The sequence below is a fragment of the Equus asinus genome, chromosome 3 (assembly GCF_041296235.1).
Source record: "Equus asinus isolate D_3611 breed Donkey chromosome 3, EquAss-T2T_v2, whole genome shotgun sequence".
Classification (NCBI taxonomy): domain Eukaryota; kingdom Metazoa; phylum Chordata; class Mammalia; order Perissodactyla; family Equidae; genus Equus; species Equus asinus.
In genome coordinates, this window is record NC_091792.1 from 143,034,310 (window position 1) to 143,056,065 (window position 21,756).

The 21,756-nt window shown below is 39.3% G+C and overlaps 1 protein-coding gene across 4 annotated transcripts in view; it reads left to right on the forward strand.

The window, feature by feature from the left end:
* PPARGC1A (PPARG coactivator 1 alpha) overlaps positions 1-21,756 on the forward strand; it is a 608,512-nt gene that overhangs the window by 320,186 nt on the left and 266,570 nt on the right. For 2 of the 4 annotated variants that reach the window (XM_044767642.2, XM_070506129.1), the window contains exon 2: positions 6,859-7,026. The exons of the other annotated variants lie outside the window; for them this stretch is intronic. In XM_044767642.2, the coding sequence (XP_044623577.1) occupies positions 6,958-7,026 (69 nt within the window). In that variant the 5' untranslated portion in view covers positions 6,859-6,957. The remainder of the gene's footprint in view (positions 1-6,858; positions 7,027-21,756) is intronic. 4 annotated transcript variants of the gene reach the window in all.

The following is a 21,756-nucleotide window of genomic DNA, read 5'->3' on the forward strand; positions in this document are numbered from 1 at the left end:
AAGAACTGGAAGAACCTATAACTAGGATAAACAATTATGTACTGGGGGGCTTTGGGGAGGAAAAAAAAGTATTCTGTAATTCATTTCTGCTGTTCTTAACATTTGCTAAGGCAACACTCTGTGTCTCTGGGCTTTCTTGATGTCCAAGACATCAAAAAATTGGAAATAGTATATAAACATACTGGAAGGGGAAATATTATTTTTGTATTGAACTGGGAAGGATGATGTATGGAATGTCTTCACCTGGGTTGGACTTAGATTTGATTCTTCTCAAATCAGCCACAGATTCCTATGTAGAGAAAAATTGAAGTTCTCATCTGTATGTTGTTTCTTATTACATTATTTTGCTTCGGGCTCAAACATATCAAAGTAATTCAGACACTCTGGATGAAATCATCTGATTTCTATCAATAAATGTCTACTAAATCCTTCTGATTCTAGGCAGTTGGTATTATTACATAGTTATAGGAAGACACGGTAATGCCATGCAGTAATTAATTGGAGTCTACGTGGCTCCAATTTATACAATGTTTAATGTTTATAGTTACATCCAGGCTGTTTCTTACTTAAGTGATATAAGTAGACTTAGGTATTGAAATGGATTCTGTTCCTTGGTTTGAATATTTGAGTCTATTTCTCTCTATCTCTGTTCATAATATGTAGGTTAAGAAAAGTCCTGCCTGGTTTACCATTTTATTTTTTCTCATAGAAACCTTATTATTCCATACAATGGAAAATGCTAGTTGACTGATTAATCACACAAGTTGATTAAGTTGGAGAATCATAAATCATATACCTACACAAAACATTAGATTTTGCTTAAAATCTGTAAGTGCACACTTCTTAACAACCATTTTGCTGTGGAGCTAAAGTCTTTTCTCTGGATCTACAGAGTGGAATTCTGGAGTCTTTTTATATAAGCCATATTCCAAAAGGAACCTCTATCAAGCTCAGTTTCAATTTCTTTCTTTTTTTGTGTGTGAGGAAGAATAATTCTGAGCTAACATCTGCTACCAATCCTCCTCCCCTCCTTTTTTTTTTTTGCTGAGGAAGACTGGTCCTGAGCTAACATCCATGCCCATCTTCCTTTACTTTATGTGTGGGACACCTGCCACAGCATGACTTGATAAGCAGTGCATAGGTCCACACCCAGGATCGGAAACAGCAAACCCTGGGCCACTAAAGTGGAACATGTGAACTTAACCACTGTGCCACCTGGCCGGCTCCCAGTTTCAGTTTCTTTGATGTGAATTAAGAATTTAAAGACAGTGACCAGCAAGCTGAGTAGAGGATCTGAGTAGATTTTTATGATCTCTGCTCCTATAACAGCAATTTTTCTTTCTTTCTTTTTTTTTGAGGAAGATTCGCCCTGAGCTAACATCTGCTGCCAACCCTCCTCTGTTTGCTGAGGAAGCCTGGCCCTGAACTAACATCTGTACCCATCTTCCTCTGCTTTATATGTGGGACGCCTGCCACAGCATGGCTTGACAAGCAGCGCATAGGTCCACACCAGGGATCTGAACCCTTGAACTTCGGGCTGCTGAAGCAGAACATGCGAACTTAAGCACTGTACCACCTGGCCAGCCCCTAGAACAGCAACTTTTTTAAAAGCAATTTTTCTTTATTAGATCTTTCCAAAACATTTGACTAGTTTCATGAAAGCAAAACTCCTTTTCCATTAAAACTCATATTTTATAGATATGCCATTTAATTACATTGTATCATTACATTAATGGGCACAACTGTATCAATAGGATTGGGAAGAACACAAGTGAATCTTGGGAGGCGTGTAACTCAGCTATATGGGGGCCAAAGTACGTGGGTGTGTGAGAGAATGTTCTAGCAGCTACGGCTTCTACCGGCCACAGTCCTGTGGGCATCACTGTAGTTCCGTGTAGATATTTTACGGAGCGGATGGTCAGCTTTCATTATTCCCGTGAAACAGTGAACTGCAAACTGATATTCCTTTTTTTTTTCCCTTTTCTGAAATACAACTACAATCCGGGAGTTCATCCTTTTCAGATTTGTCACTCTTATGACAGCTGTTTTTGTTTTGTTTTGTTAGAGTTAATATACAGACACCTCTGGTGTTGTGTATTTCGTACATTATTATAGTTCTTTTGTGAAGCAAATTTCTGAAGAGAAACACCTTATTATTAGCTTCTAATTAAAAAAAAGAAAAAACATAAGTAAAAGTTTGTGGGAAGATGTCTTGGAAAACTTCATTGAGAATGGATTTAAAGGGAAAGTGTATAATAAAATGGGTGATAGGAACTCTTAAAAATTCTAGCCCAGGTGTTAAGGGAAAGCATGTACGAAATCCTGTTGGTGGGTAGAAGACCATCATATTTCTTCCTTGCCTGGGGACTCCTTGGCTCTGTACTTATTTTCATCAATGTCCTGCTGCTCCCCCCACCCCAGGCTTCCTTTCATTTTCTCTTTTAGACAGAATATCTGCATCTATTAGAACAAATTAAAGTGCCATATTCCATGATCATATAACAAATGGAATACAAGGTTTAATTCACTTGGAAAACTCTTTATCTTCTAGACTTTTGATTCTTGAAATGAAGTATTAACCCATTTTTATACTATAAATTAAAGGAATTTTCCTTAAAATCAAGGGAGGCTGAATGATGCATTTTGTATAAATTTTTCCTTTTTTAATTTTTTATCATTATTATTATTTTTTTTTGGTGAGGAAGATTGTCCCTGAGCTAACATCTGTGCCAATCTTATGATATTTTTTATAGTTGGAATGCGCCACAGTGTGGCTTGATGAATGGTGTGTACGTCTGTGCCTGGGATGCGAACCTGTGAACCCCAGGCTGCCAAAGTGGAGCATATGAACCAAGCCACTACGCCACTGGGCTGGGCCCCCTTTTTTATTTTTATATATAAATTTTCCATAGGGAAAATGTTACAAATTCTAAAACTCTTTCTATTTCTTATTAGTTAGCCTATTCTTAATAAACTGCTTATCTTGAGGGAAAAATAGTGATTTGCTGGCAATCCTTGGCGTTCACTGGCTTGTATATGCATCACCCCATCTCTGCCTTCATCTTCATGTGGTGTTCTTCCTGTGTGTGTCTGTCTTTGGGTCTGCAGTTCCTCCTTTTTATAAGGACACTGGTCATATTGGATTAAGGAAGGCCCACCGTAATGACTTCATTTTAGCTTGATTACCTTTGTAAAGACCCTGTGTCCAAATAAGGTCACATTCTAAGATACTAGGTTAGGACTTCAATGTATCTTTTTAGGAGGACACAATTCAATCCATAACACAAGGCATAGTTATTAGCACTTGTATTTGAAAAACATTAAAAAAAAAAAAAAGAAGGACTCTCCCAGTGGCATCGCAGAGCAAGTTTGGGTTTGTGTCTTAAAATGTCAGTGTTGTGATCTGACCAGAGTTTTATCCGTGCTTTCCTTATAATTTATTTTCATAGTTGAATCTCCCTTTAATGCAAACATTTAACAAAGACAGAAACAAAACTGGTTCTTTTTTGATTTGATTTAAGAAGAGTGTATAAAAGCTACGCTACTTAATAAGCTCCTGTATTCATGTATGTTCTCATTATGTTTACATTTTGAAGACGTGTACTCTATCAGCAGTAAATTCATACCGAGCTACATTTATTATTTGATGCTTCATTTTGCTTTCATTAATTTCCTTGCTAAATGATAAATAGCATTAAAGTCATGCTATTCTGAGTCTGCGTTCTGAGACAGAGTGACGCTGCATTATTGAACACTTTTACCCTTTCTTTTTAAAATTCATATTTCTACATCATCTATGGAAATTGCCACACTTAATGCTACTAACACATGAGCAGGAAAAACCCAGGCTGTAAAAGAAGGAAGAAATAGGACAGCATGAGGAACGTGAATGGAACAGCCTGGGCTTGTAATGGAATCTATTTAAAATGATATTGCAGACTTACTCGATGTTTGTGATAAATGCTGTATGTAGATTATTTCATTTTATTATTGCAGCTCTGTACAGTATGGGCAGTGTATTGGTCAGAGCAGGCTAGGTTATACTGAGGGAACAAACAACCCTGGCAGTTTATTCCTTCTTCCCATGATGCCTGTTGTTGGTCCAGGTGACTCTCCAAGGTGACTGTTCTCCATGAGCCGGCTCAGCGTTCCAGTCTCCTTTGATGTTAGAGCACGTCTTATTAACCTGTGCCGTCACTGCAGTCGGGGAAGAGTTGGCTATGAATCAAGTGCTGGTGATTCAGGCCTCCCCCTGGGAAGTGATACCCATCATTTTTCTTACATCTTGTTGGCCAAAACAAGTCATATGGTTATGCCTAATTTTAAGGGGTTTAAGGAAGTGCAATCTTGTTGTGTGTCTGGAACAGAGGGAAACCAGATATTGATGAACAATACTATGGCCGAGACGATAACACTTCCCTTTTACAGACATGGAAACTAGGGTTCAGAAAGGTTCGGTGACCTACCCAGGGGTTTAGAGCTAGATAATAATGGAACTGCTAATCAGACCTAGGTCTGTCTGACTTCAAAGACTATGTTCAACCACTTCGTTTACTGTCTTCTGTAAGAACTGATTCTACTACCTTGCAGATGGTGTGATTCAAATGGGAAAACGAATTGCTCCCAGTTTTCCTTGTGGAGTCCTGTTGATAAGGATGTAGAGGAGATGAGGAAGAACCAGATGGCCAGTGAGGCTTCCACTGAGTCTGGTCTCTGGGGACATTTTCTGGACCTTTTCTCCTCTGGCCTTTCTCTCTTATACTTCAGGGTAATCTCTGAAGAAGCATCTCAGTATTTCCAATAAAAGAGAGGAGCCAAGTAAGTAAAGGAGGGATTCTGCATTTATCTGCCTTGCCAGAGATGAGGGGAAGGTATAGTCTTGTAATTATTAAAAAGATGATAACAGGAAGTTACGTCTTTATGGCAATTTATAGCCTACAAAACATTTCCTATATAATCTGAAGATGAGAGCAAATCTCAGTGTACTAATTGACTGAGATGCCATATTAGTGAGATGTGATTGTCAAAACAGCCAATGGGACCTGACACTGCCTCAGTGAAAGGGCATTGACTAGCATGGAGTAGGGATCAAGAACACAGGCCTTGGAATCAGAATGGGGCTAACTCCTGGCCCATCACCGAGGCAGATGTCTTTGTCTCTTTTAGATTCTTCATCTGAAAATTAGAAGTATAGTGATGACTTCACAGAATGTTTGTAAAGGAAAAATATGGTAAGGTTAATAAAGCAGTGAACACAGTTCCGGGTGCCCAGATCCATGCTCCATAAATGCTGGCTGCGCTTATTAGTATTATGGTGGTTGTTATTATGAGAATTTTTCAAATAAGACATATGATTGATTATTAGACTTTATATGCAATGGTAGATCATAGCGAGAATATTGTAATAGCTTCTGGAATATTACAATCACTATCATTAGAGATAGTGGAATATATTTTGAGGCCAGCAACCAAGATGGAGAAATTACCTGAAACCATCTTACTTAATTTGCTTAAGGAACTAATAAAATGTAACCCGGAAAAAGACACTTTAGTAGAGGCTTGAGAGCAGGGGCCACTACTGTCTTTAGATCTCTGAAGGGTTGTCCTCCAAAATAGGCTTTATCCTCATTCCTTATGGAATTAAGAAACAGTATAGCCATGGAAGTTGCCAGGTGAAGGATGTCAGTTCATTTTGGGACAAAGCAATCAACCATGGAACAGGAATGTCTTGGTAGTGTGTTTACCGTCCTTGGTGGTATAAGCATTGTTTCTATGGATATTTGGATATTGACAAGGGCATGGGGATTCAAGCATCAGATGAGTGATTAGATTAAAGAAACCTTAAGTGATACTCGATACTGAGTTTTGTGATTTTAATCCTGGGCACTTAATAGACTCATCTGGTGGGGTTTAAAAAAAAATACCAGTGTCTTCGCCCCCTCCCCCCCCAGACCAATTAAATCAGAATCTCTGGGAATGAGACCTCAGTAACAGTATTTTTACAGATCTTCCCAGTTGATTCTATTGTGCAGCCAAGTTTGAAAGCCACTGTTCTAAGGGAAAAGAACTAGCTTCCATTGATGGTAGCCCCAGCTCCATATCTTAAAACTACAGGTAATCAATTCTAAACAGCAGGAGAGAATATCATTCTGTGTGAGAAACAGTAATGAAGCAAGATGGAGTTTGGTTCAGTTTGGCTTGATTGAGCCCCAAGTTTTGAGGAGTCGCTCCAAACTGAAGCCTCTAGGCATTTTGAATAATGATTTGGGGAAAGGGTTGAGGTTCATGGTCAGGTTGAATGCCTGCCGTGGAACATCCTATACAGGGGAAACTGGGGACGATAGATGCTCAGGATTCAACTCTAGGAATGAGTTTATTTTCACCCAAAGGAGCTTGCTATTATTCATGTTTACTGGCTTCTGAGTGATTCATATGGTGTTGGGGGAGATGTGTTCAAATGAAATGTGTTGCTTCTATGTAAAGTAGCTTATTTCTTCCAGGATACTCCAGCCCACTGATGCAACCCTGCAGAACAATGCAAATTCTGGTGTGAGAGAGAGTGTGTGTTGAGTGAGGAGAAGACGGGGAGCACACATAGAAGTGCATATTTCTAGGGCACACAGCATGCCTTCGCAATTCCCTCCTCTGACTTTTATGCCAGAAGCATAAGAATGACCTATTGTCCCCTGGCCCTGGAGCTTGGTTGTTCCTAATCTCTGGATGCTCAGTGGCTGAGCTGGCCTCCTGCCTGGCCAGTTGGCAGCTTTCAGGGTAGTCCCATGTATCCCAAATTTGTTCCCCCGTGGCTTCTCCCTGCCTGATCCCTCATCCTCTGGCATGGCGTTTTCTCCATGACAGTCGGCCCCTGAGCTGCCCTCGCTGCTGCTTTGGTAAAGGCTTACAACGAAAGAGAGTCACAGCCACTGGCGAATCCAGTTTGTGCAAGCAGCATCAGCAATGGATGAGACCTCCCCCAGGCTGGAAGAAGACTGGAAAAAAGGACTTCAGCGAGAAGCGAGCTGGCAGGTAAGTGATGTCCTCAGCTCCAGATGGACTCAAATCTCTCGCTCAGCTCTTTTCACCCAGGTCTAGGTAATTCGCATCAGTGTGTTTGCAGAGCTGCATTATCTGCAGCCACATCCATTTGGGAAAAGTTATCATTAGTTTCCATTTCTTTATAAACCATGCAAATAAGACTCCAAATGAATTTACTCTAGATTCTTGAGCAAGCTAATAGGGTTTTACAAATCTATAGATGTTGCTAAATTTATACTTTCTTAATAAAGGCCCTTGAATTAACAAGTTGCAGGTGTATATCAAAGGAAACATGCAGATTTGGTTTGTGTGAGTACAAGTTCATTGCAACATAAAAATTTAATACAACACCTGTCATCAGACTTACTTTATGGTGTTATAGTAGCCCGGAATAAAGGGCTTGGTTTTAACCTATTTTAATGAGGTGACCATTCTTTTAATGCACCTTACGTGCCTTTCTTATTTATGCTGAACTCATAATAGGTAGGAGCTCTGTGGTATGCAGAGAGTTCAAGCTAAAGGATTCATTTTAGTGTCGAGGCAGTTTTCATTAAAATATGCAAAGCAGTAATGTTTATACGTTACAATACCTATTTCAAATTAGCAAAATTATATGCTCGTGTCTCGTAAGCTGCCAACTGAAATCCTTTCCTAAATCCTGTTGAATGGCTCAGATTACTCTTCTTCGCATTACGCATTACACACCTCTAATGCATATTTTTACGCATCCACTCCATTGCCATTTAATTAGACAACAATATTGAAGAGTGATGCCAGAGCTTTTTTTCTTTAATGCTGCTGCCTTATGGAAAAACAGCACTTCCGTGCGTGAAGCATTTCTTATGGGTGTTGGATAAAGTGAAACTGTGATTTTCCGTTTTGTCTATAGCAGAAAGTTTCATATAAAAATAATGATTCACAATGAGTTGATTTTCAACATCAATTTTTTAAAAATAATTCTCCCTTTTTATAAAAAGAGGGAAACTTCATAAGATTTCTCCTCTGCAATAGAAATTTTAGTGAAATGTAGTACTGTTATTGACAGTTCTGTTCTGTTCTAAGCAATGTGATGTTAAGTAAGAAGCTTCAGAAAAAAACATCCTCCAGCCTGTCGTGAAATTGGAGTCCTTCCATTTTGAGTGAGAGCATTATTTAGGAAGTAGGAAGAGATACAAAATACATCTCTGCGTGCTACTTTGAGTATGTCATGTGGTGGCTCTCTAGGGGTCTAAACAAGTATTCAGGTATTTTATGGTATGTTGATGTGACTTTTGGATTTTTGTCTTTTGTTTGTACCTTTCCTTTAGAAGGTTGGCATCGTATATATAGTCTTCATTTCAAAGGAGGATGAAGGGAAGAAAGATGTCAGGAGATGACTCAGAGATCACTGTGGACAAAATGTTTAAACTAGAACCTGAAATCCAAATGTCTACGTTAAAAAAGCATCTATCCTATTAATGTTAGCATCCCATGAACCTTTAGCGTAGTATTTTCCCCAAAGGCAGATAATGAAAATGTTCTGTATGCTGCTTGCCTCCATAGACGTGCTCCTGCACAGCTGGTTGACCTCTGTCACTTCCATTGTGATAACTGAAGTTCTCCCTCCAGCCGTGGAGGTAGTGGTTATGCAAAGGGCACCCCAGTGTCTCATTTGATCTCCCCAACTCTTGGTAATGCGTGGCATTTGGTGTCACAATGTGTCAGCTCCAGCCTCATCTGCTTCCGGCCCTCCCCCCCACCAGCGAGGCCTGCCTGCTGCTCTCAGTCATCTGTATTGCCATCCTGGGTCTCCACATGCATGGAGTCGCCCCTCTTCAGCTGACATTCAAGCTGTCCCTAAGGGAGGAAATTAAATCTGATGGCATGAGATGCAAGACCTTTGTCATAGAACTGACTTCTTTTGGCCATTCATGGCAGTGATGGAGTTGGGGGAAGTTTTAAAAACAAATAGTGATGATGCTGAAGCTTTAGTTTAGCCAAGTACTTCATTTCTTATTGAAACTGATCCAATACTTTCCTATCTAACTACCCTTTACCAATCACAGTGCCCAGGGTTTTGTGTGTGTGTATGTGTGCATGGATGTGTGTGCTTGTGTATGAACAAAAATACATGCACACATGCTCCAATCATCCCCAGAAGCCTATAAGGTAGATATGATTACCCTCATTTTACAGATAAAAAATTAAGACTCAAGGTTGTACAACCTCTCCAAAACCATCCAGTATATTTGTCTCCAATGCCTGTGTTCTTCCCACTTTGGTTGCTGTGCCATCTGAATTGGATTTTATTTCATTTTTTTATCCGTGGAATAATAGCTTATGGGCAGCTGTGACGTGGGCAGGCAGGAAGCAAGAGGAAGAAAGGGAAAAAGCATGACGATCTTCTAATGGAATAATCAATCTCTGAATCATTAAGACTTTAATAAAATGCTTTTTAATGGTTTATGTTTTTAACCCTTACTCTATACCAGGCACTAAGCTACACTTCTAATTCTTACAAGTACTTTGACAGACAGATATTATTTATTCCTGTTATACAGATGAGGAAACCGAGGGTCAGTGGTGTTAGGGAACATGCCCAAGGTCACACAGCTACTGAGATGCTGAAAAGGAATGTGGACCTGCTCAGACTGACCCTGAAGCCTGTACTTCTATACAAGGCTGCCTCTCAAAGTGTATTTTCAAGTTATATTTTGATCATACCTATTTTAACTCTCTCAGCTCATAATGATGTCATGGGATATGGTCCTTGAGAAGTCCCCCTGATAGTTTTTGTTTTTTTCCAAATAAATTAAGAGTTGAGCAGAAATGCCTTGTTCATTCACTTTTTCGGAATGTATTTTAATTGGATGCTGTTTGCCTTAAATGAACCAGCTTACCCATGGAGTTGGAAATGAACTAGATGCAATTTCTAGAATCAACTGTAAATCTGAAAATCCATTTAAGCATATAACCCATACTAGAAAACCAATAGCAGCTGTGTCACAGTTAATGCTGCTGTCTCGCACAGCTCACTTCAGCTCTGGGAAAAGCTTGGGTACAGAGATGCCAGTGGCTTATGCCACCAGGTAGCCATCTGACCACTGGAAAACTTACTTAAGGTGGCAGCTTTGCTTCTTCACTTGTAAACCAAGCTGATTATGCTTGAGTGAGGCCCTTAAAGGAAGATGGGAGGAGACTGGATGATGCTTCATTGTTTTGGGCAATTGTCAGTTGAAAGACATTATGGAGAGGCAAGCGACTCATTTCTGGCTAATGTTTTATGTTGGGGTAGACCCCTTTAAAATAAGCAATCTAATTATAGTGCGGCCATTGTGAACTCATCTATTGATATTGTCTATCTGTGCCTGTCTCCCCCACAAGAAGATGACTTCCTCAAGGGCAGAGATGTATCTTGTTTGTCTCTGTGTCTCTGCACTTAGCACCGAGTCTGACACACACTCAACTCTGATGATGTTTGCCTGACTGAAGGGAGTTGCAAATTTGATCTGGAAAGGAGCTAAGATGTAATGTGGACCCAAAGCCCTGATTTTACATTCGAAGAACTTAGGCTGAGGGAGGCTAAGTGACTGCCCCAACTTCTACTGCTGGTTGGTGAGGAGCAGGGATTGTGATCTCCCTGTTCTGCTTTCTTCCTTTTCCCTGAGGGGGTAGGGACAATTTCACGGAGTAGGTGGCATTTGAGCCAGATTTTTAAAGAGGAGTACAATTTGCCAGCAGTGCAATCCTGAGTTAGGATCCAGGCTCTGCTGCTTCACTGATGGCAGATTTGCTCTACGTGGGGCAGAGGACAGTTTCTTGTGCTTGTCTCTGGGTTCAGCAGGTCTCCTAAGGTTATTGGACTGACTGAACTTCTCAAAGTGGTGTAGGCCAATTCCATGGCTCCCAACAGAGGTTGCACATGGTGAAGGAAGCTTCTAGGAAGCCTGGCCCAATGCCCAGCTGGCCCGCGCCTAATAAGCCACGGTGTTTGGGAAATGGTAGGTCTGGAAACTAGAGGACCTGACTGGGGAAGGGCTACTGGTCCTAGACGTGTGACCCCAGACAGTCCCTTACCTCTGTGAGCTATTTCCTCCTTTGTAAGCTACTCACCTCCCAGGTAAAAATTTAGTGAAATAATGTGTGTTTGAAAGAATTTTGTCTGATGTAAAGCATTCTACAAGTGTAAGGTTTTATTTCTATCAGCTGAAAATAAAGCAGAATTGTACTTTTAAATAATACCAAATACAAAGATAGTTTTGGGTACTCTCTACCTTTCCTGCCAATTCCCTTACTATTTTGTGTTTCAGTTTCCATGTAGGAAGGAAAATAAGTAAGTTTGATATTGTTTTCTGCTGTCAGGAGAGGATTTGTTTGTATTTGAAGCACCTGTTGTTGAGATCGCTGGATTAGGGTTCATATTTTGAGTTTAGTTCATGTTTAGAGAAATCTGCTTCAAAGTACTAATGTCATCTATCAAATAAGAAAATCATGATGAGAGGTCAAAATCAGCACCTGAGGATGTAGACTGACCAGTTCTAACCTTATGTCAATAGAATGATGGGCCTGGCAAGAAATGGTTTGAATGTAGAAGCTATAAGAGTTTAGGTTCATCAAAAAACAAGTTCCATTTTTTTCTTCTTTTGTTACACTTCTGGCACAATGGTATGTTTGGGAAGACCTCTTTTCTTGGTTATTGTAATTTTTTGTTGTTGCTTTTAAATTATGTGGAACTTCTTCATTCATCCATTCATTCGGTCAAGGAAGGTGGAGTATTTGATATATTTCTTAGATTCAAATATTGTAGATTTATAAATGCTAGAAGAGACCTTGGGATGACATGTCATTGTTTTCACCCTACATGCTCCTCACTCTGAGCAGAAGCAAGTCTGAAAGGCTGAAGACAGATGACCTTATATAGCTTCTGTCCATAACTCATTCCTAGGTCTAACAAACAATTCTTAGGCTAAGGAAATTCTTCCTTGTGGTGGATTTAAACCGTGCCCCTTGCAGCTCAGGACCAGTTCTGCTCCTTCATCCTCCCTGGAGGTGGAGAAAAACAGCTCTGTCACTGTCCTCGGGAATCAGCCTTCCTGGCCTTGAAGATCATTATGAAAGCAGCCCTAAGCTTTTGCTTCTCAAGGCTAAGCAACCTAAATCCTTAGGTGTAATTCTTCATTTCCATCTTCTTGAATTTCTCTGAATCTTCTCCAAGTCTGCTCATTACTCTTCACTTATATAGCTGGGAACTTTTCAAGAGGAGCTAGCTGGGGCTAACCAGTAGTGATCATCTGCTCATTTATTTGATCAGCCAATATACATTTATTGAGCTCCACATTTTAAATACTGGACCTCTGGGCAAAGCACTGAGGTACAAAGATAAGTGAAAATAGCATAATGTAACACTTAAGAGCTCGGTTTGTATCATGGATCACTGCTTATCAGCTGTATGACCTTGAGCATGTTACTCAAACTCAGTCTGTCTCAGTTCTCTCATGGGCAAAATGGGAGAATAGCATCTATCTCATAGGGTGATTGTGAGGATTAAGTGGGTAATGCACTTGGAATAGTGCTGACACGTAGTTATGGCCATGTAACTGTTAAATAAAATAAATTAAATAAGATGCAGACCCTGACCTCAAGTTGTACCCACTCTGCTTGGAAGGATAAACTAATAAACAACTGATTACAATTCAGTATGTTCAGTGCTCTAGTTCAGTCTGAGCATGTGGGATGGAAGTTCAGAGGACCAAGAGGAGTGATGCCTCAGGGCGTCAGGAATGGCTTCGTGGTTCAAGGAAGGTGAACTGTTTGATATACTTCTTACATGCACATATCATTGATGTATAAGGCTGGGAGAGACCTTGGGATGACATCTCATTGTTCATTTTCACCCCCACAGATCGCTGAGTTGGATCTTAGGGGAAGAGTAAGGGCTTTCTGGCTGGTGAAGAGGGTGAAAAGGCATTCTAGACAGAGGGAGGCTTGTGAACGAAGAACTGGAAGAATAAATGTTCGGCACATGTTTGAAAAATTGTGAGTGACTGGTTGTGTCGTGGAGTGTGATGGGCAGTGAGGCTGGGAAGAGGTTCTTCCATCTGGTGGCATCAGATTGCGAATAGAGTTGGAGGCCTTGCTGTGGCATTTGTCTTATCCTTAACCTAATCCATACTCCTGGGGTTTATTTAAAAAAGCTGTAGATCAGTTAGGGAGGCTTCCAAAGCATTTGATGTTTCTCTTTTAGGAGTTTTCTTACCCTGTCTTGGATCAGAGTTATGTGTCAATCCCCAGAAGCCAGAGTCTGAATTTTATTCATTTTCCTATTTCTCTCAGGGCCTAGCATAGTACCAGGCGTGGAGAAGGCTGACATCATGTGTGCTGAAATCAAGTTTGCTGTGTATAACCAGGGCCCTCATCTGCCTGTTCTAGGACAACCAATTGTACTTAGGCATGAATGAACAAATGCAAATAAATGAATCAGGGACTTTATAGTTTTCAAATTTGACTCAATTTCAAGCACCTCTTAGGAAGGGAAGAGTTTTGTGGAAAACCCAAAAAACCAATATGAGAAACAAATTCTCCCTGTAGTGTCTTTGCCTTGTACATTCAGCTTCCTGTACTCTTATGTGCCATCTTCATGGCTGATTATTCTGATTGGGCCCCACTGAACCTTGAGAGTCTAAGACTTGTAACACACTTCCCTTCTGGAACTCTTTCTTGCGCATTGACTTAGATAGGTCACAATCCACGCTGACAACGGGTAAAGAACTTTGAGGTGTGGAGAGCAGATTTTAAAAGAAGGTTGAGGGGAAAAGGCAGCTCTTGAGTATCTAAAGAGACAAATATGTTTTACATCAAGTTCCCCTGTTGAAAAAATGTCAGAAGAAGTGAGAAATACTCAAGTTGTAGCAGCTGGTTGAACGCAGCAATTCTCTCACTTAGGGCACAAAAGCTGCAATTTTCTATCTAATTCACTACTCAATCATTCCATGGCCCCTGTCTCAAGCTCCATTTAAGCTCAGTCCCCAGTCCACAGAGCCACTGTACAGTGTATATAGAAATGACTGGCCAAAGGGACTGAGGGGACTAAGGAGCTGTGTGGTGACCCAAAGCTTGAGTTACCAAGTAGTCCTGGGATCACAGGGCACTCTTTCCAACATCTCTCATAAAGTCCATGTAAAATAGGTCACTTCTTCTCTAGCCTTTAAATTGTGATTATCTCCGCCTTATAGGATAATGTGATCGGGCATAGCTTGATGCTTCTGTTCAAATGCTCACCACATATATTGGGGGAACAGACAAATTTACTGAGTAATCAGGGGTAGTGCCTGGACTGAAAGTTCGCTGCCTCGTGGGCTTTGAATTGAAATGGAAACAGGCTGGTTCTCTGCAGAACTCCATTACTGTTGATGACTGTTTGTCTTTTTCAGAGGAGTTCGGGTGAGCAATAAATATGACTGCTCTTTAGGGAGAGCGTCCTGGAAACTGTTGGATTTTTCCTTACACATGTCAAGTGTGTTTCAGTTTTCAAAAGCACCTTTCCATTTATACTCCTTTTTCAATCTCACCAAAGCCCTATGAAGGAAATGGCAGCAGTGTTATTATTACCAATAGTCAAATGGCTAAACCGAGGGCTGGCAGGTTAAGAGCCTTGCCTGGCAGGACCAAGACTAGAACCTGGGTATGAAGGGTAAGCCTGTGCTGGTTAATTCAGATCCAGTTGCCTCTCTGTTCACTGGTCAAGGGTAAGCTTTCCTAAAGCTTGTAAAAAATTGAGTTCTTAGATGAATACCTAATTAGCCCCGATCAATTGTCCCCTTCCTAAAGAAGTGTGACACTTAAAGCAAAAAACTTTTATGTAATCGCTTCTTTGGAAGAGCTCCTCCCCCCAACAATGAAATTATCTGGTGAAAAAGCAAGACGTTCATGTTTCTCTGTGCTGATCACACTGCTTCAGGCCTGGGCTTCTTGCGGTGGTGGGAACCCAGCAGGGCTATTACACAGTCAGTAATCCGGGGATACGCTGCAGAAATACATAATTTTGTGTAACACTCTAAGAGACTTTATTTTTAGCATTGCTGGATTCCTTTTTTCACACTGGAAAAGGAGATACACTGCCTCCCGCAACTCAGCTCCTCGCCAAGATGCGACTTAAATAGCATGAATCTCCTCAATCCTACCTTCGGGTAAATCAAAGTGTCAGTGAATCAAAGATCTGAACTAATGAGGCCAAAATGTTTCCTTGAGAAATTTGTGGAAACTGAAATGGTCAAGAGGTCATATGATACAGCTTTGTTATTTGTGTGCGAATAACAATAAGCTCCCAGATGCATATCTTTGAAATATATTCTTTTCCTCAGTAATTGACCTTGGTGTTCATACATAACTTGAGGAACTATGGAGAAGCATCTTATGTTGTACTTTCTTGCATTAACGTATTCTTCCTGCCTGTGTTTCATCCTAGAATCAACTTACTTGTCTCTCTCCCATCTCCTTTCTTAACCAAAATAATCACAGCAAACCTCATAGTAGGCCTTAAAAACTCCTATCACCAATCATACTTACTTGAAATACTAAAATATAATGTTAGTTATATTACTTATGAGCGTGAACTCTGGAGTCAAACCAATGTGAGGTTGAATCCTGCTTTGCCATTGACTACTTGGGTAACCTTGGGTATATTTCTGCCTTAAAGTATCCTTTCACTACCTTTAAAATGAGATTACAATACAATAGTAACTTTCTACTAAGATGATTATAAAGATTAAAGGAAATAATATACCCAAATCCTTTGGCAAAGTGACTAGCATACAGAAAGCACTCAGTAAAAATTAGCAATTATTATTCTTATTGTAAAGGTGTTTCCATTAAGACCAGGATCATGACAATCCTGTTAATAATCTCATTCATGCAAACCTACTAATACATGAGACAGAAATAAGATATGGAAAACAGGAGACAAAAATTTCATATTAATAAGTAAAATTATTGTCTACGTAGAAAAACAAACATATTTAGAAAAATTGAAAAATTGTTAGAAAATATGAGAGTTGTTAATTGAGTCAATGTAAAATAAATATACAACAATTAGTAACTTTCTGGCATAGTAGTGATAACCAGTTAGAAATATGAAGCTCCCTCCCCAGGTAAAAGATGAGGCTGTCTTTCCAGGCTAAAAGCCCTTCAGAACGACCCAAGATATGCATTCTAGCCCTCCAGATGATCAGGAGTCCAAGACTCTACATATAGCACCTGCTCGATAAATACGTACCAAAGTCACACAGGAATGCCTTGAAGAAAGAGACAATTATGCTCCAGTGGACTATGTTTTCACTTGAGGAAAAAGATATCCACCAACTGCTCTAGAATGACTGATTCAATTCAATTCAAAATAGCACTAAAATATAAACTATCTAGGAATAAACTCATTGAGTAATAATGTAGACTCTGTATGAAGAAAACAGTAAAACTTTAACAGGAGACATAAAAGAAGACTTGGATAAGTGGAAAAATGTGTCATCTTCCTGGAAAGGAGGAATGAATACTGTCAACACTTTCATTCTTCTCAAATGAATGTACATATTTAATGTAATTCTAATCGAAATCATGTTGCTGCTGTTGTTTTCTGGAAACTTGACCAAGTATTCTAAAGTTCATTCTGAATAATAAATGCAATGAGAGAGCTAAAAAAAAATTTTTAAAAAAAGAGCAGTAAAGCAGGCTTTTCTCTAGCAGATATTGTAATGCACTATAAAGTTATGGTAATTAAAACAGGATGTTCTGGGGTAAGAATTGCAGACAAATGGGGTTGAAATAGACCAGAAACAGACTAGTAAAAATAAGAGTTTAGGATGTGGATATGGTCAAAGTTGGATTACATATTAGTTGAAGAACTGACAGTTATGCAATAAATGATGTTGGGTTACCTGGTTAACTGACCAGGAGAAAAGACAGCAAATTAAATTCCAGAGGGAAAAGAGTAAAATGAAAAAATAAAAAACATATAAATAAAAGGAGAAAATGCAGAGTAATATTTATCTGATCTTGGAATGGGGAGGCTTTGTAAGCATAAAAGAAAAGAGTGATAATTTTTATTATGTAAACATTTAAAAATTCTTTATGTCAGAAGTGTAATAAACAGACAAATAATGGAAACAACAGCAAATAATGAAGTGGAAAGATATTTTTGACAAATCTAGTGTAAAAGGCTTTATATCTTTAAGAAATTAACAGTTCACAAAAATAAGAAATAACCTAACATTCTACTAGGAAAAAAATGAGTTTGGTTCATGAGCAATTAATGGAAGATATATGTTACCAACAAATACATGAAAAAATTATAGTCATATTTGTCAGCAGAGAAGTCCAAATTAAAACAATACTGAGACACAACTGGTAAATATTTTGAGAAGCAATAATGCTGGCGATGATGTTGGTGGTGATGTTGGTGATGATGAGATGAATTCCAAACAGCAACTGCCTCTGCCTTTTGAGGGGGTATAAATTATTACCACCACTTTGGAAATCAATTAGATAACATGTATCAATATCTTAAATAATTTTTAAAACTTGACTTAATACTATTCTAGAAAGACATCTTAAGGAAGTTATCAGAGACAAAGATAAAACTTTATGTAAGAGTATGTTTATTCTGATGTTGCTTATAAAAATAAAAATTTGACTCATCTTAAATTCTCAATTATAGATTCATGGTTAGACATCCTATGATATGGCCATCAAAAATGATGTTTTCAATATGTAATGTAGGGGAGAATGCTTTTGATCTAATATTAAGTGAAAATATTGGAAAATATACTTTGGATTAAATGTGGTACCTAACACCCAACCAAAGACAATAAAGACATAAAAATGATTTGAACCCCAGAGGATGAAGAGAATGAAAAAGGGGGTGACATCGGTGAAGAAATGTCAACTACATTTTGTAATCTCACAAGAGAATAAACAATGGTAACTGACTTGGCACAGCATTAAAATAATAGTGAAATTTGACCTTGTGGGGGAGGAATCAACAAGAAGCAGGCTGTTTTGCACTGCCAAATTCTGGAAATACTCAGGAATTAGAGGTACCAGGTATCTTAGAAGGTGAGGGTGTGGGGTGGAATGGAAAATAAGTGAACAGGCTGAAATCATACAGAAAGAACAAAGAGACCGGATCCCATTAGACGAAGGCAGAAAACAGGTAGTTTGGGTCCTAATGAAGTTGAGCCAGAAAAGATCTAGATTTGAGGACAATTAGGCACCATGGAGGAACAGGTACTATGCAATAATGAAAATAAGGAAGTTTCAAGAGAAAGTCTTCAGACTGAACAGTGAGACCTCAGATCTCTTTTCACTTCCAAATGTTGGCAGCATGCCTATCCTTTGCCAGAGAGGAGAGCAAAGATTCCTTTCTGGGGAAACTGACCAGTTCAATAGAAAAGGCTTCACTCATCATGTCACACTGCAGTAAAGCCAACCACTTGTAACTCCTTCTCATGCTCCTAGACCTTCCAGTCAGCCTTGGATGTTTTACTCTTACAGGGAGCAGATGACCAGATATTACTGGAAGGACTCTAATATGAAAGAGAGACTAAAACAGAAACAAAAAATAATTGGAGAAAACTAAGGCAATGTAGAGCAGAGGAAAACATTTAAAAAAAAGTCTTCTTATTTTGAGAGGTAAGATAACATATTGCATTCATGATATAGGAACAAACTACTATGGGAAGGAACATTCAGAAAATCAGAATGAGCTCTTGGAAGTTAAAAATATGAAAGCAGAAATTAAACTTAATGGAAGAGTTGGAAAATACATTTGAGAAAAATCTCTGAGAAATTAGGTAAAAAAAAAAAACAGAGATGGAAAATAAGAGAGGAAAAAACCCCAAGAAAATGTGAAGAGCAGCCCAAGAAGTCCAATATCCAAACCATACAAATTTCAGAAAGAAATACCAGATAAAATGGAGTAAAGGGAACCGGTAAAGAAATAATACAAGAGAATTCTCTTGAACCAAAAGATATAAATTTATAGATATAACGGCCCACTCACTTAATGCCAGCCTAATGAATGAAACGCATATGTGCATGCACACACACACTCACACACACACACCTAGACACATCACTGAAAAACGTCAGAACATTTGGAACAAAGAAAACTTATGAAACTATTCCAGGAAGAAAACAAAGAAACAGGTCATATGCAAAGAATTGAGAATCACATTGGAAAACACCACTTCAAGCTAGAAAAGAATAGAGTATTGTATTAAAAATTTTGACTGATTGTCAACCTAGAAGTCAATATCCAGCTACTGCCTCTCACTGCCATGGGAGTAAAACTAGTAGGCATCTCATAGGATTAACTAAGATAGTGAATGTAAAGTTGATCAAATTTTGGAGCAGAACAAAATATTTTTATATTGCAAGGTCTTTACAAGTAGCTCAGAAAGTTACTAAAGGATGTGCTCCATAAAAACAAGAGAGTAAAACAAGAAAGAAGATATGAGTTCCAGGAAATAAGAGGTCCAAACCCAAAGAGGCAAAGGATATTCCTGAGGTGATGACAAAAGAGAGCTCTAGGATGTCAGCTAAGTGAATGCCTGAAGAGAAGCCAGTCAGAGCAAGAGGATTAAGGGCTCCTGGTGGGATGCCTCCCAGAAAGAAATGGAATGGATCAGTTGTCTGATGAGTTTGAACGTATTTAGAGGTATGTTTTAGCTCTGACAAAGAATTTCTCATTGGGTCAGGAAAAAGCAAGTAAAAACATTAAGACAATTATTAACTCTAGGGCAAACAAAAATGTATGTAAAAAAGAAAATTTAATTAGTAGACATCACAGAGCTCAGCAGTGAACAAAATCTAAAATACTTATCATAACATAGATATTATTTATTTAACAAAAAAACCCCTGTGAAATAGCTATATTGGGAGGATGAAGGGAGAGAAAGTCTATGTGTGGATTGGGGTGAGGTAAGTTGTAATTCTCCCCTTCCATTTGGAGTCAGCAGATAATATCAGATGCAACAATCTGGTTAGATAGGCCTGTTATAATTTACAAACAAGGAAATGAGCCCAGGGGTTGGATGACTTGTTCAAGATTTCACAGCAAGCCCGTGGTAGAGCCAGAACCAGAACCTAGCTGTCTGGCTCCCTAAACTTGGTGCTGAACTGTGGCAGAAAGGTCTGTCAAAACATATCCTCTGTCTTTCTCTGGCTCTTCCCACAAATTCAAATTTCAGGAAGTTCCTTTCTCCATAAACTCGTATTGAATTAAAATGGGTAGCCAGTGATTTTTATTAGGTATTCCATGTGAGTTTCATTCTAAGAGGCAGGAATTGTGCTGTTAAGAAAACTATTTTGTAAGAAGAGGTAGAATTAATATATAAATTGTGTTTGGGGGGGCTGGCTGTGTCGTTACTCAGGATCCGGGTTTGAGGGCTGACTCTTCCACTGATTAGCTGTGTGATCTTGGACAAGCTACTTCATCTATTCAAGCTTTGGTTTTCTCATCTGTAAAGAGGGAATAAAAAGAGTGGGTATCTCATAGATTAAATCAGACAATGAATTTAGAGGGATGAATACAGTGCCTGGCTCATATAAGAGCTTAATCAGGTTAAGGATTGTGGCAGCAGTGCAAACACTGTTGTGGGGTAGGGAGCAGGGGAGCAGTTGATCCCAGTAACCCACTACAAATATTATACTTTCTAAACGTATTTGTATTGTTAAAATTACATTACATGCTGTTGGGAACTATGACATAAAAGTGTAGAAGGAGGATGGAGATATGTAGAGAGAAACTAGCCAAAGTGGCATGGTACCAGTTTTAGGTCTCATGCCTTCACCAACCGCTGGCATGGGTTAGAACCTGGCCCTACCTCTGGTAGTGGTATTTAACAATGGAGCAGAACTGGTAGTAGTGATATAAGATTTGTTATTTCTTCCAGTTATCTCCAGAATACTTCATGGGACATCGGTCAATATGAAAGTCGTTTTGAGAATTATTTGAAAATTTCACAGGTGATAGTTCTGAGCAGTTAAGCAAAAGTGGGAGGCTTGGCCTTGATCCTTTGCCTTTAGAGGTGACTCCAGTGGAGACCATCACCAGTCACACATTTACACAAGGAAACAGAACGGACCACTAGGTTGCTTGCTGTATAATGTGAGGCCCGGATGCCAATTTCTTTGTTTTTAAGAAACACACCAGTGATGGTACAGAGTATTTTTAAAACATGATGTATTATTCGATGACAAGCCCTACTCTCTGATATATGAGGTGGAGATGGGTTCATATAAACCTGAGGTTTTCTGCAAAGGGGGGAGTATTTGTCTTCCCCTCTAAGGAAATGTTGCATTTCTCTCTCTCACCTGAGACTGCTACTTGGCTTCTGGGACTGGAAAAGGAGGGAGGGGATGCATAGGGCTTACCTAGGTGTCTCTGGAGCGAAAAGCTGGAATCTGTGAGGGGTACCAGGAGAATCTTCCTTCTGCTTTCAGGGAAAGCACTCTCTGCCACTTAGGAAAGGTGGGAGCTTCCCATTCGTTGTCCTCTGTTCATGCTTGTGGTTCAAAAAACTCAAACATCTGTCTGTGCAGAGTGAGGGATGTAGGAAACGCTTGGTCAGGCAGATGCTTAAGGACCAAAGCATCCAATTATTTGCCTCCCACTGCACTGGGCAAATATTTTCAGTCAGTGGGAGTTACACAGGGAGAACACTTTATCCAGAATTTCAGAGAATTCTGCAG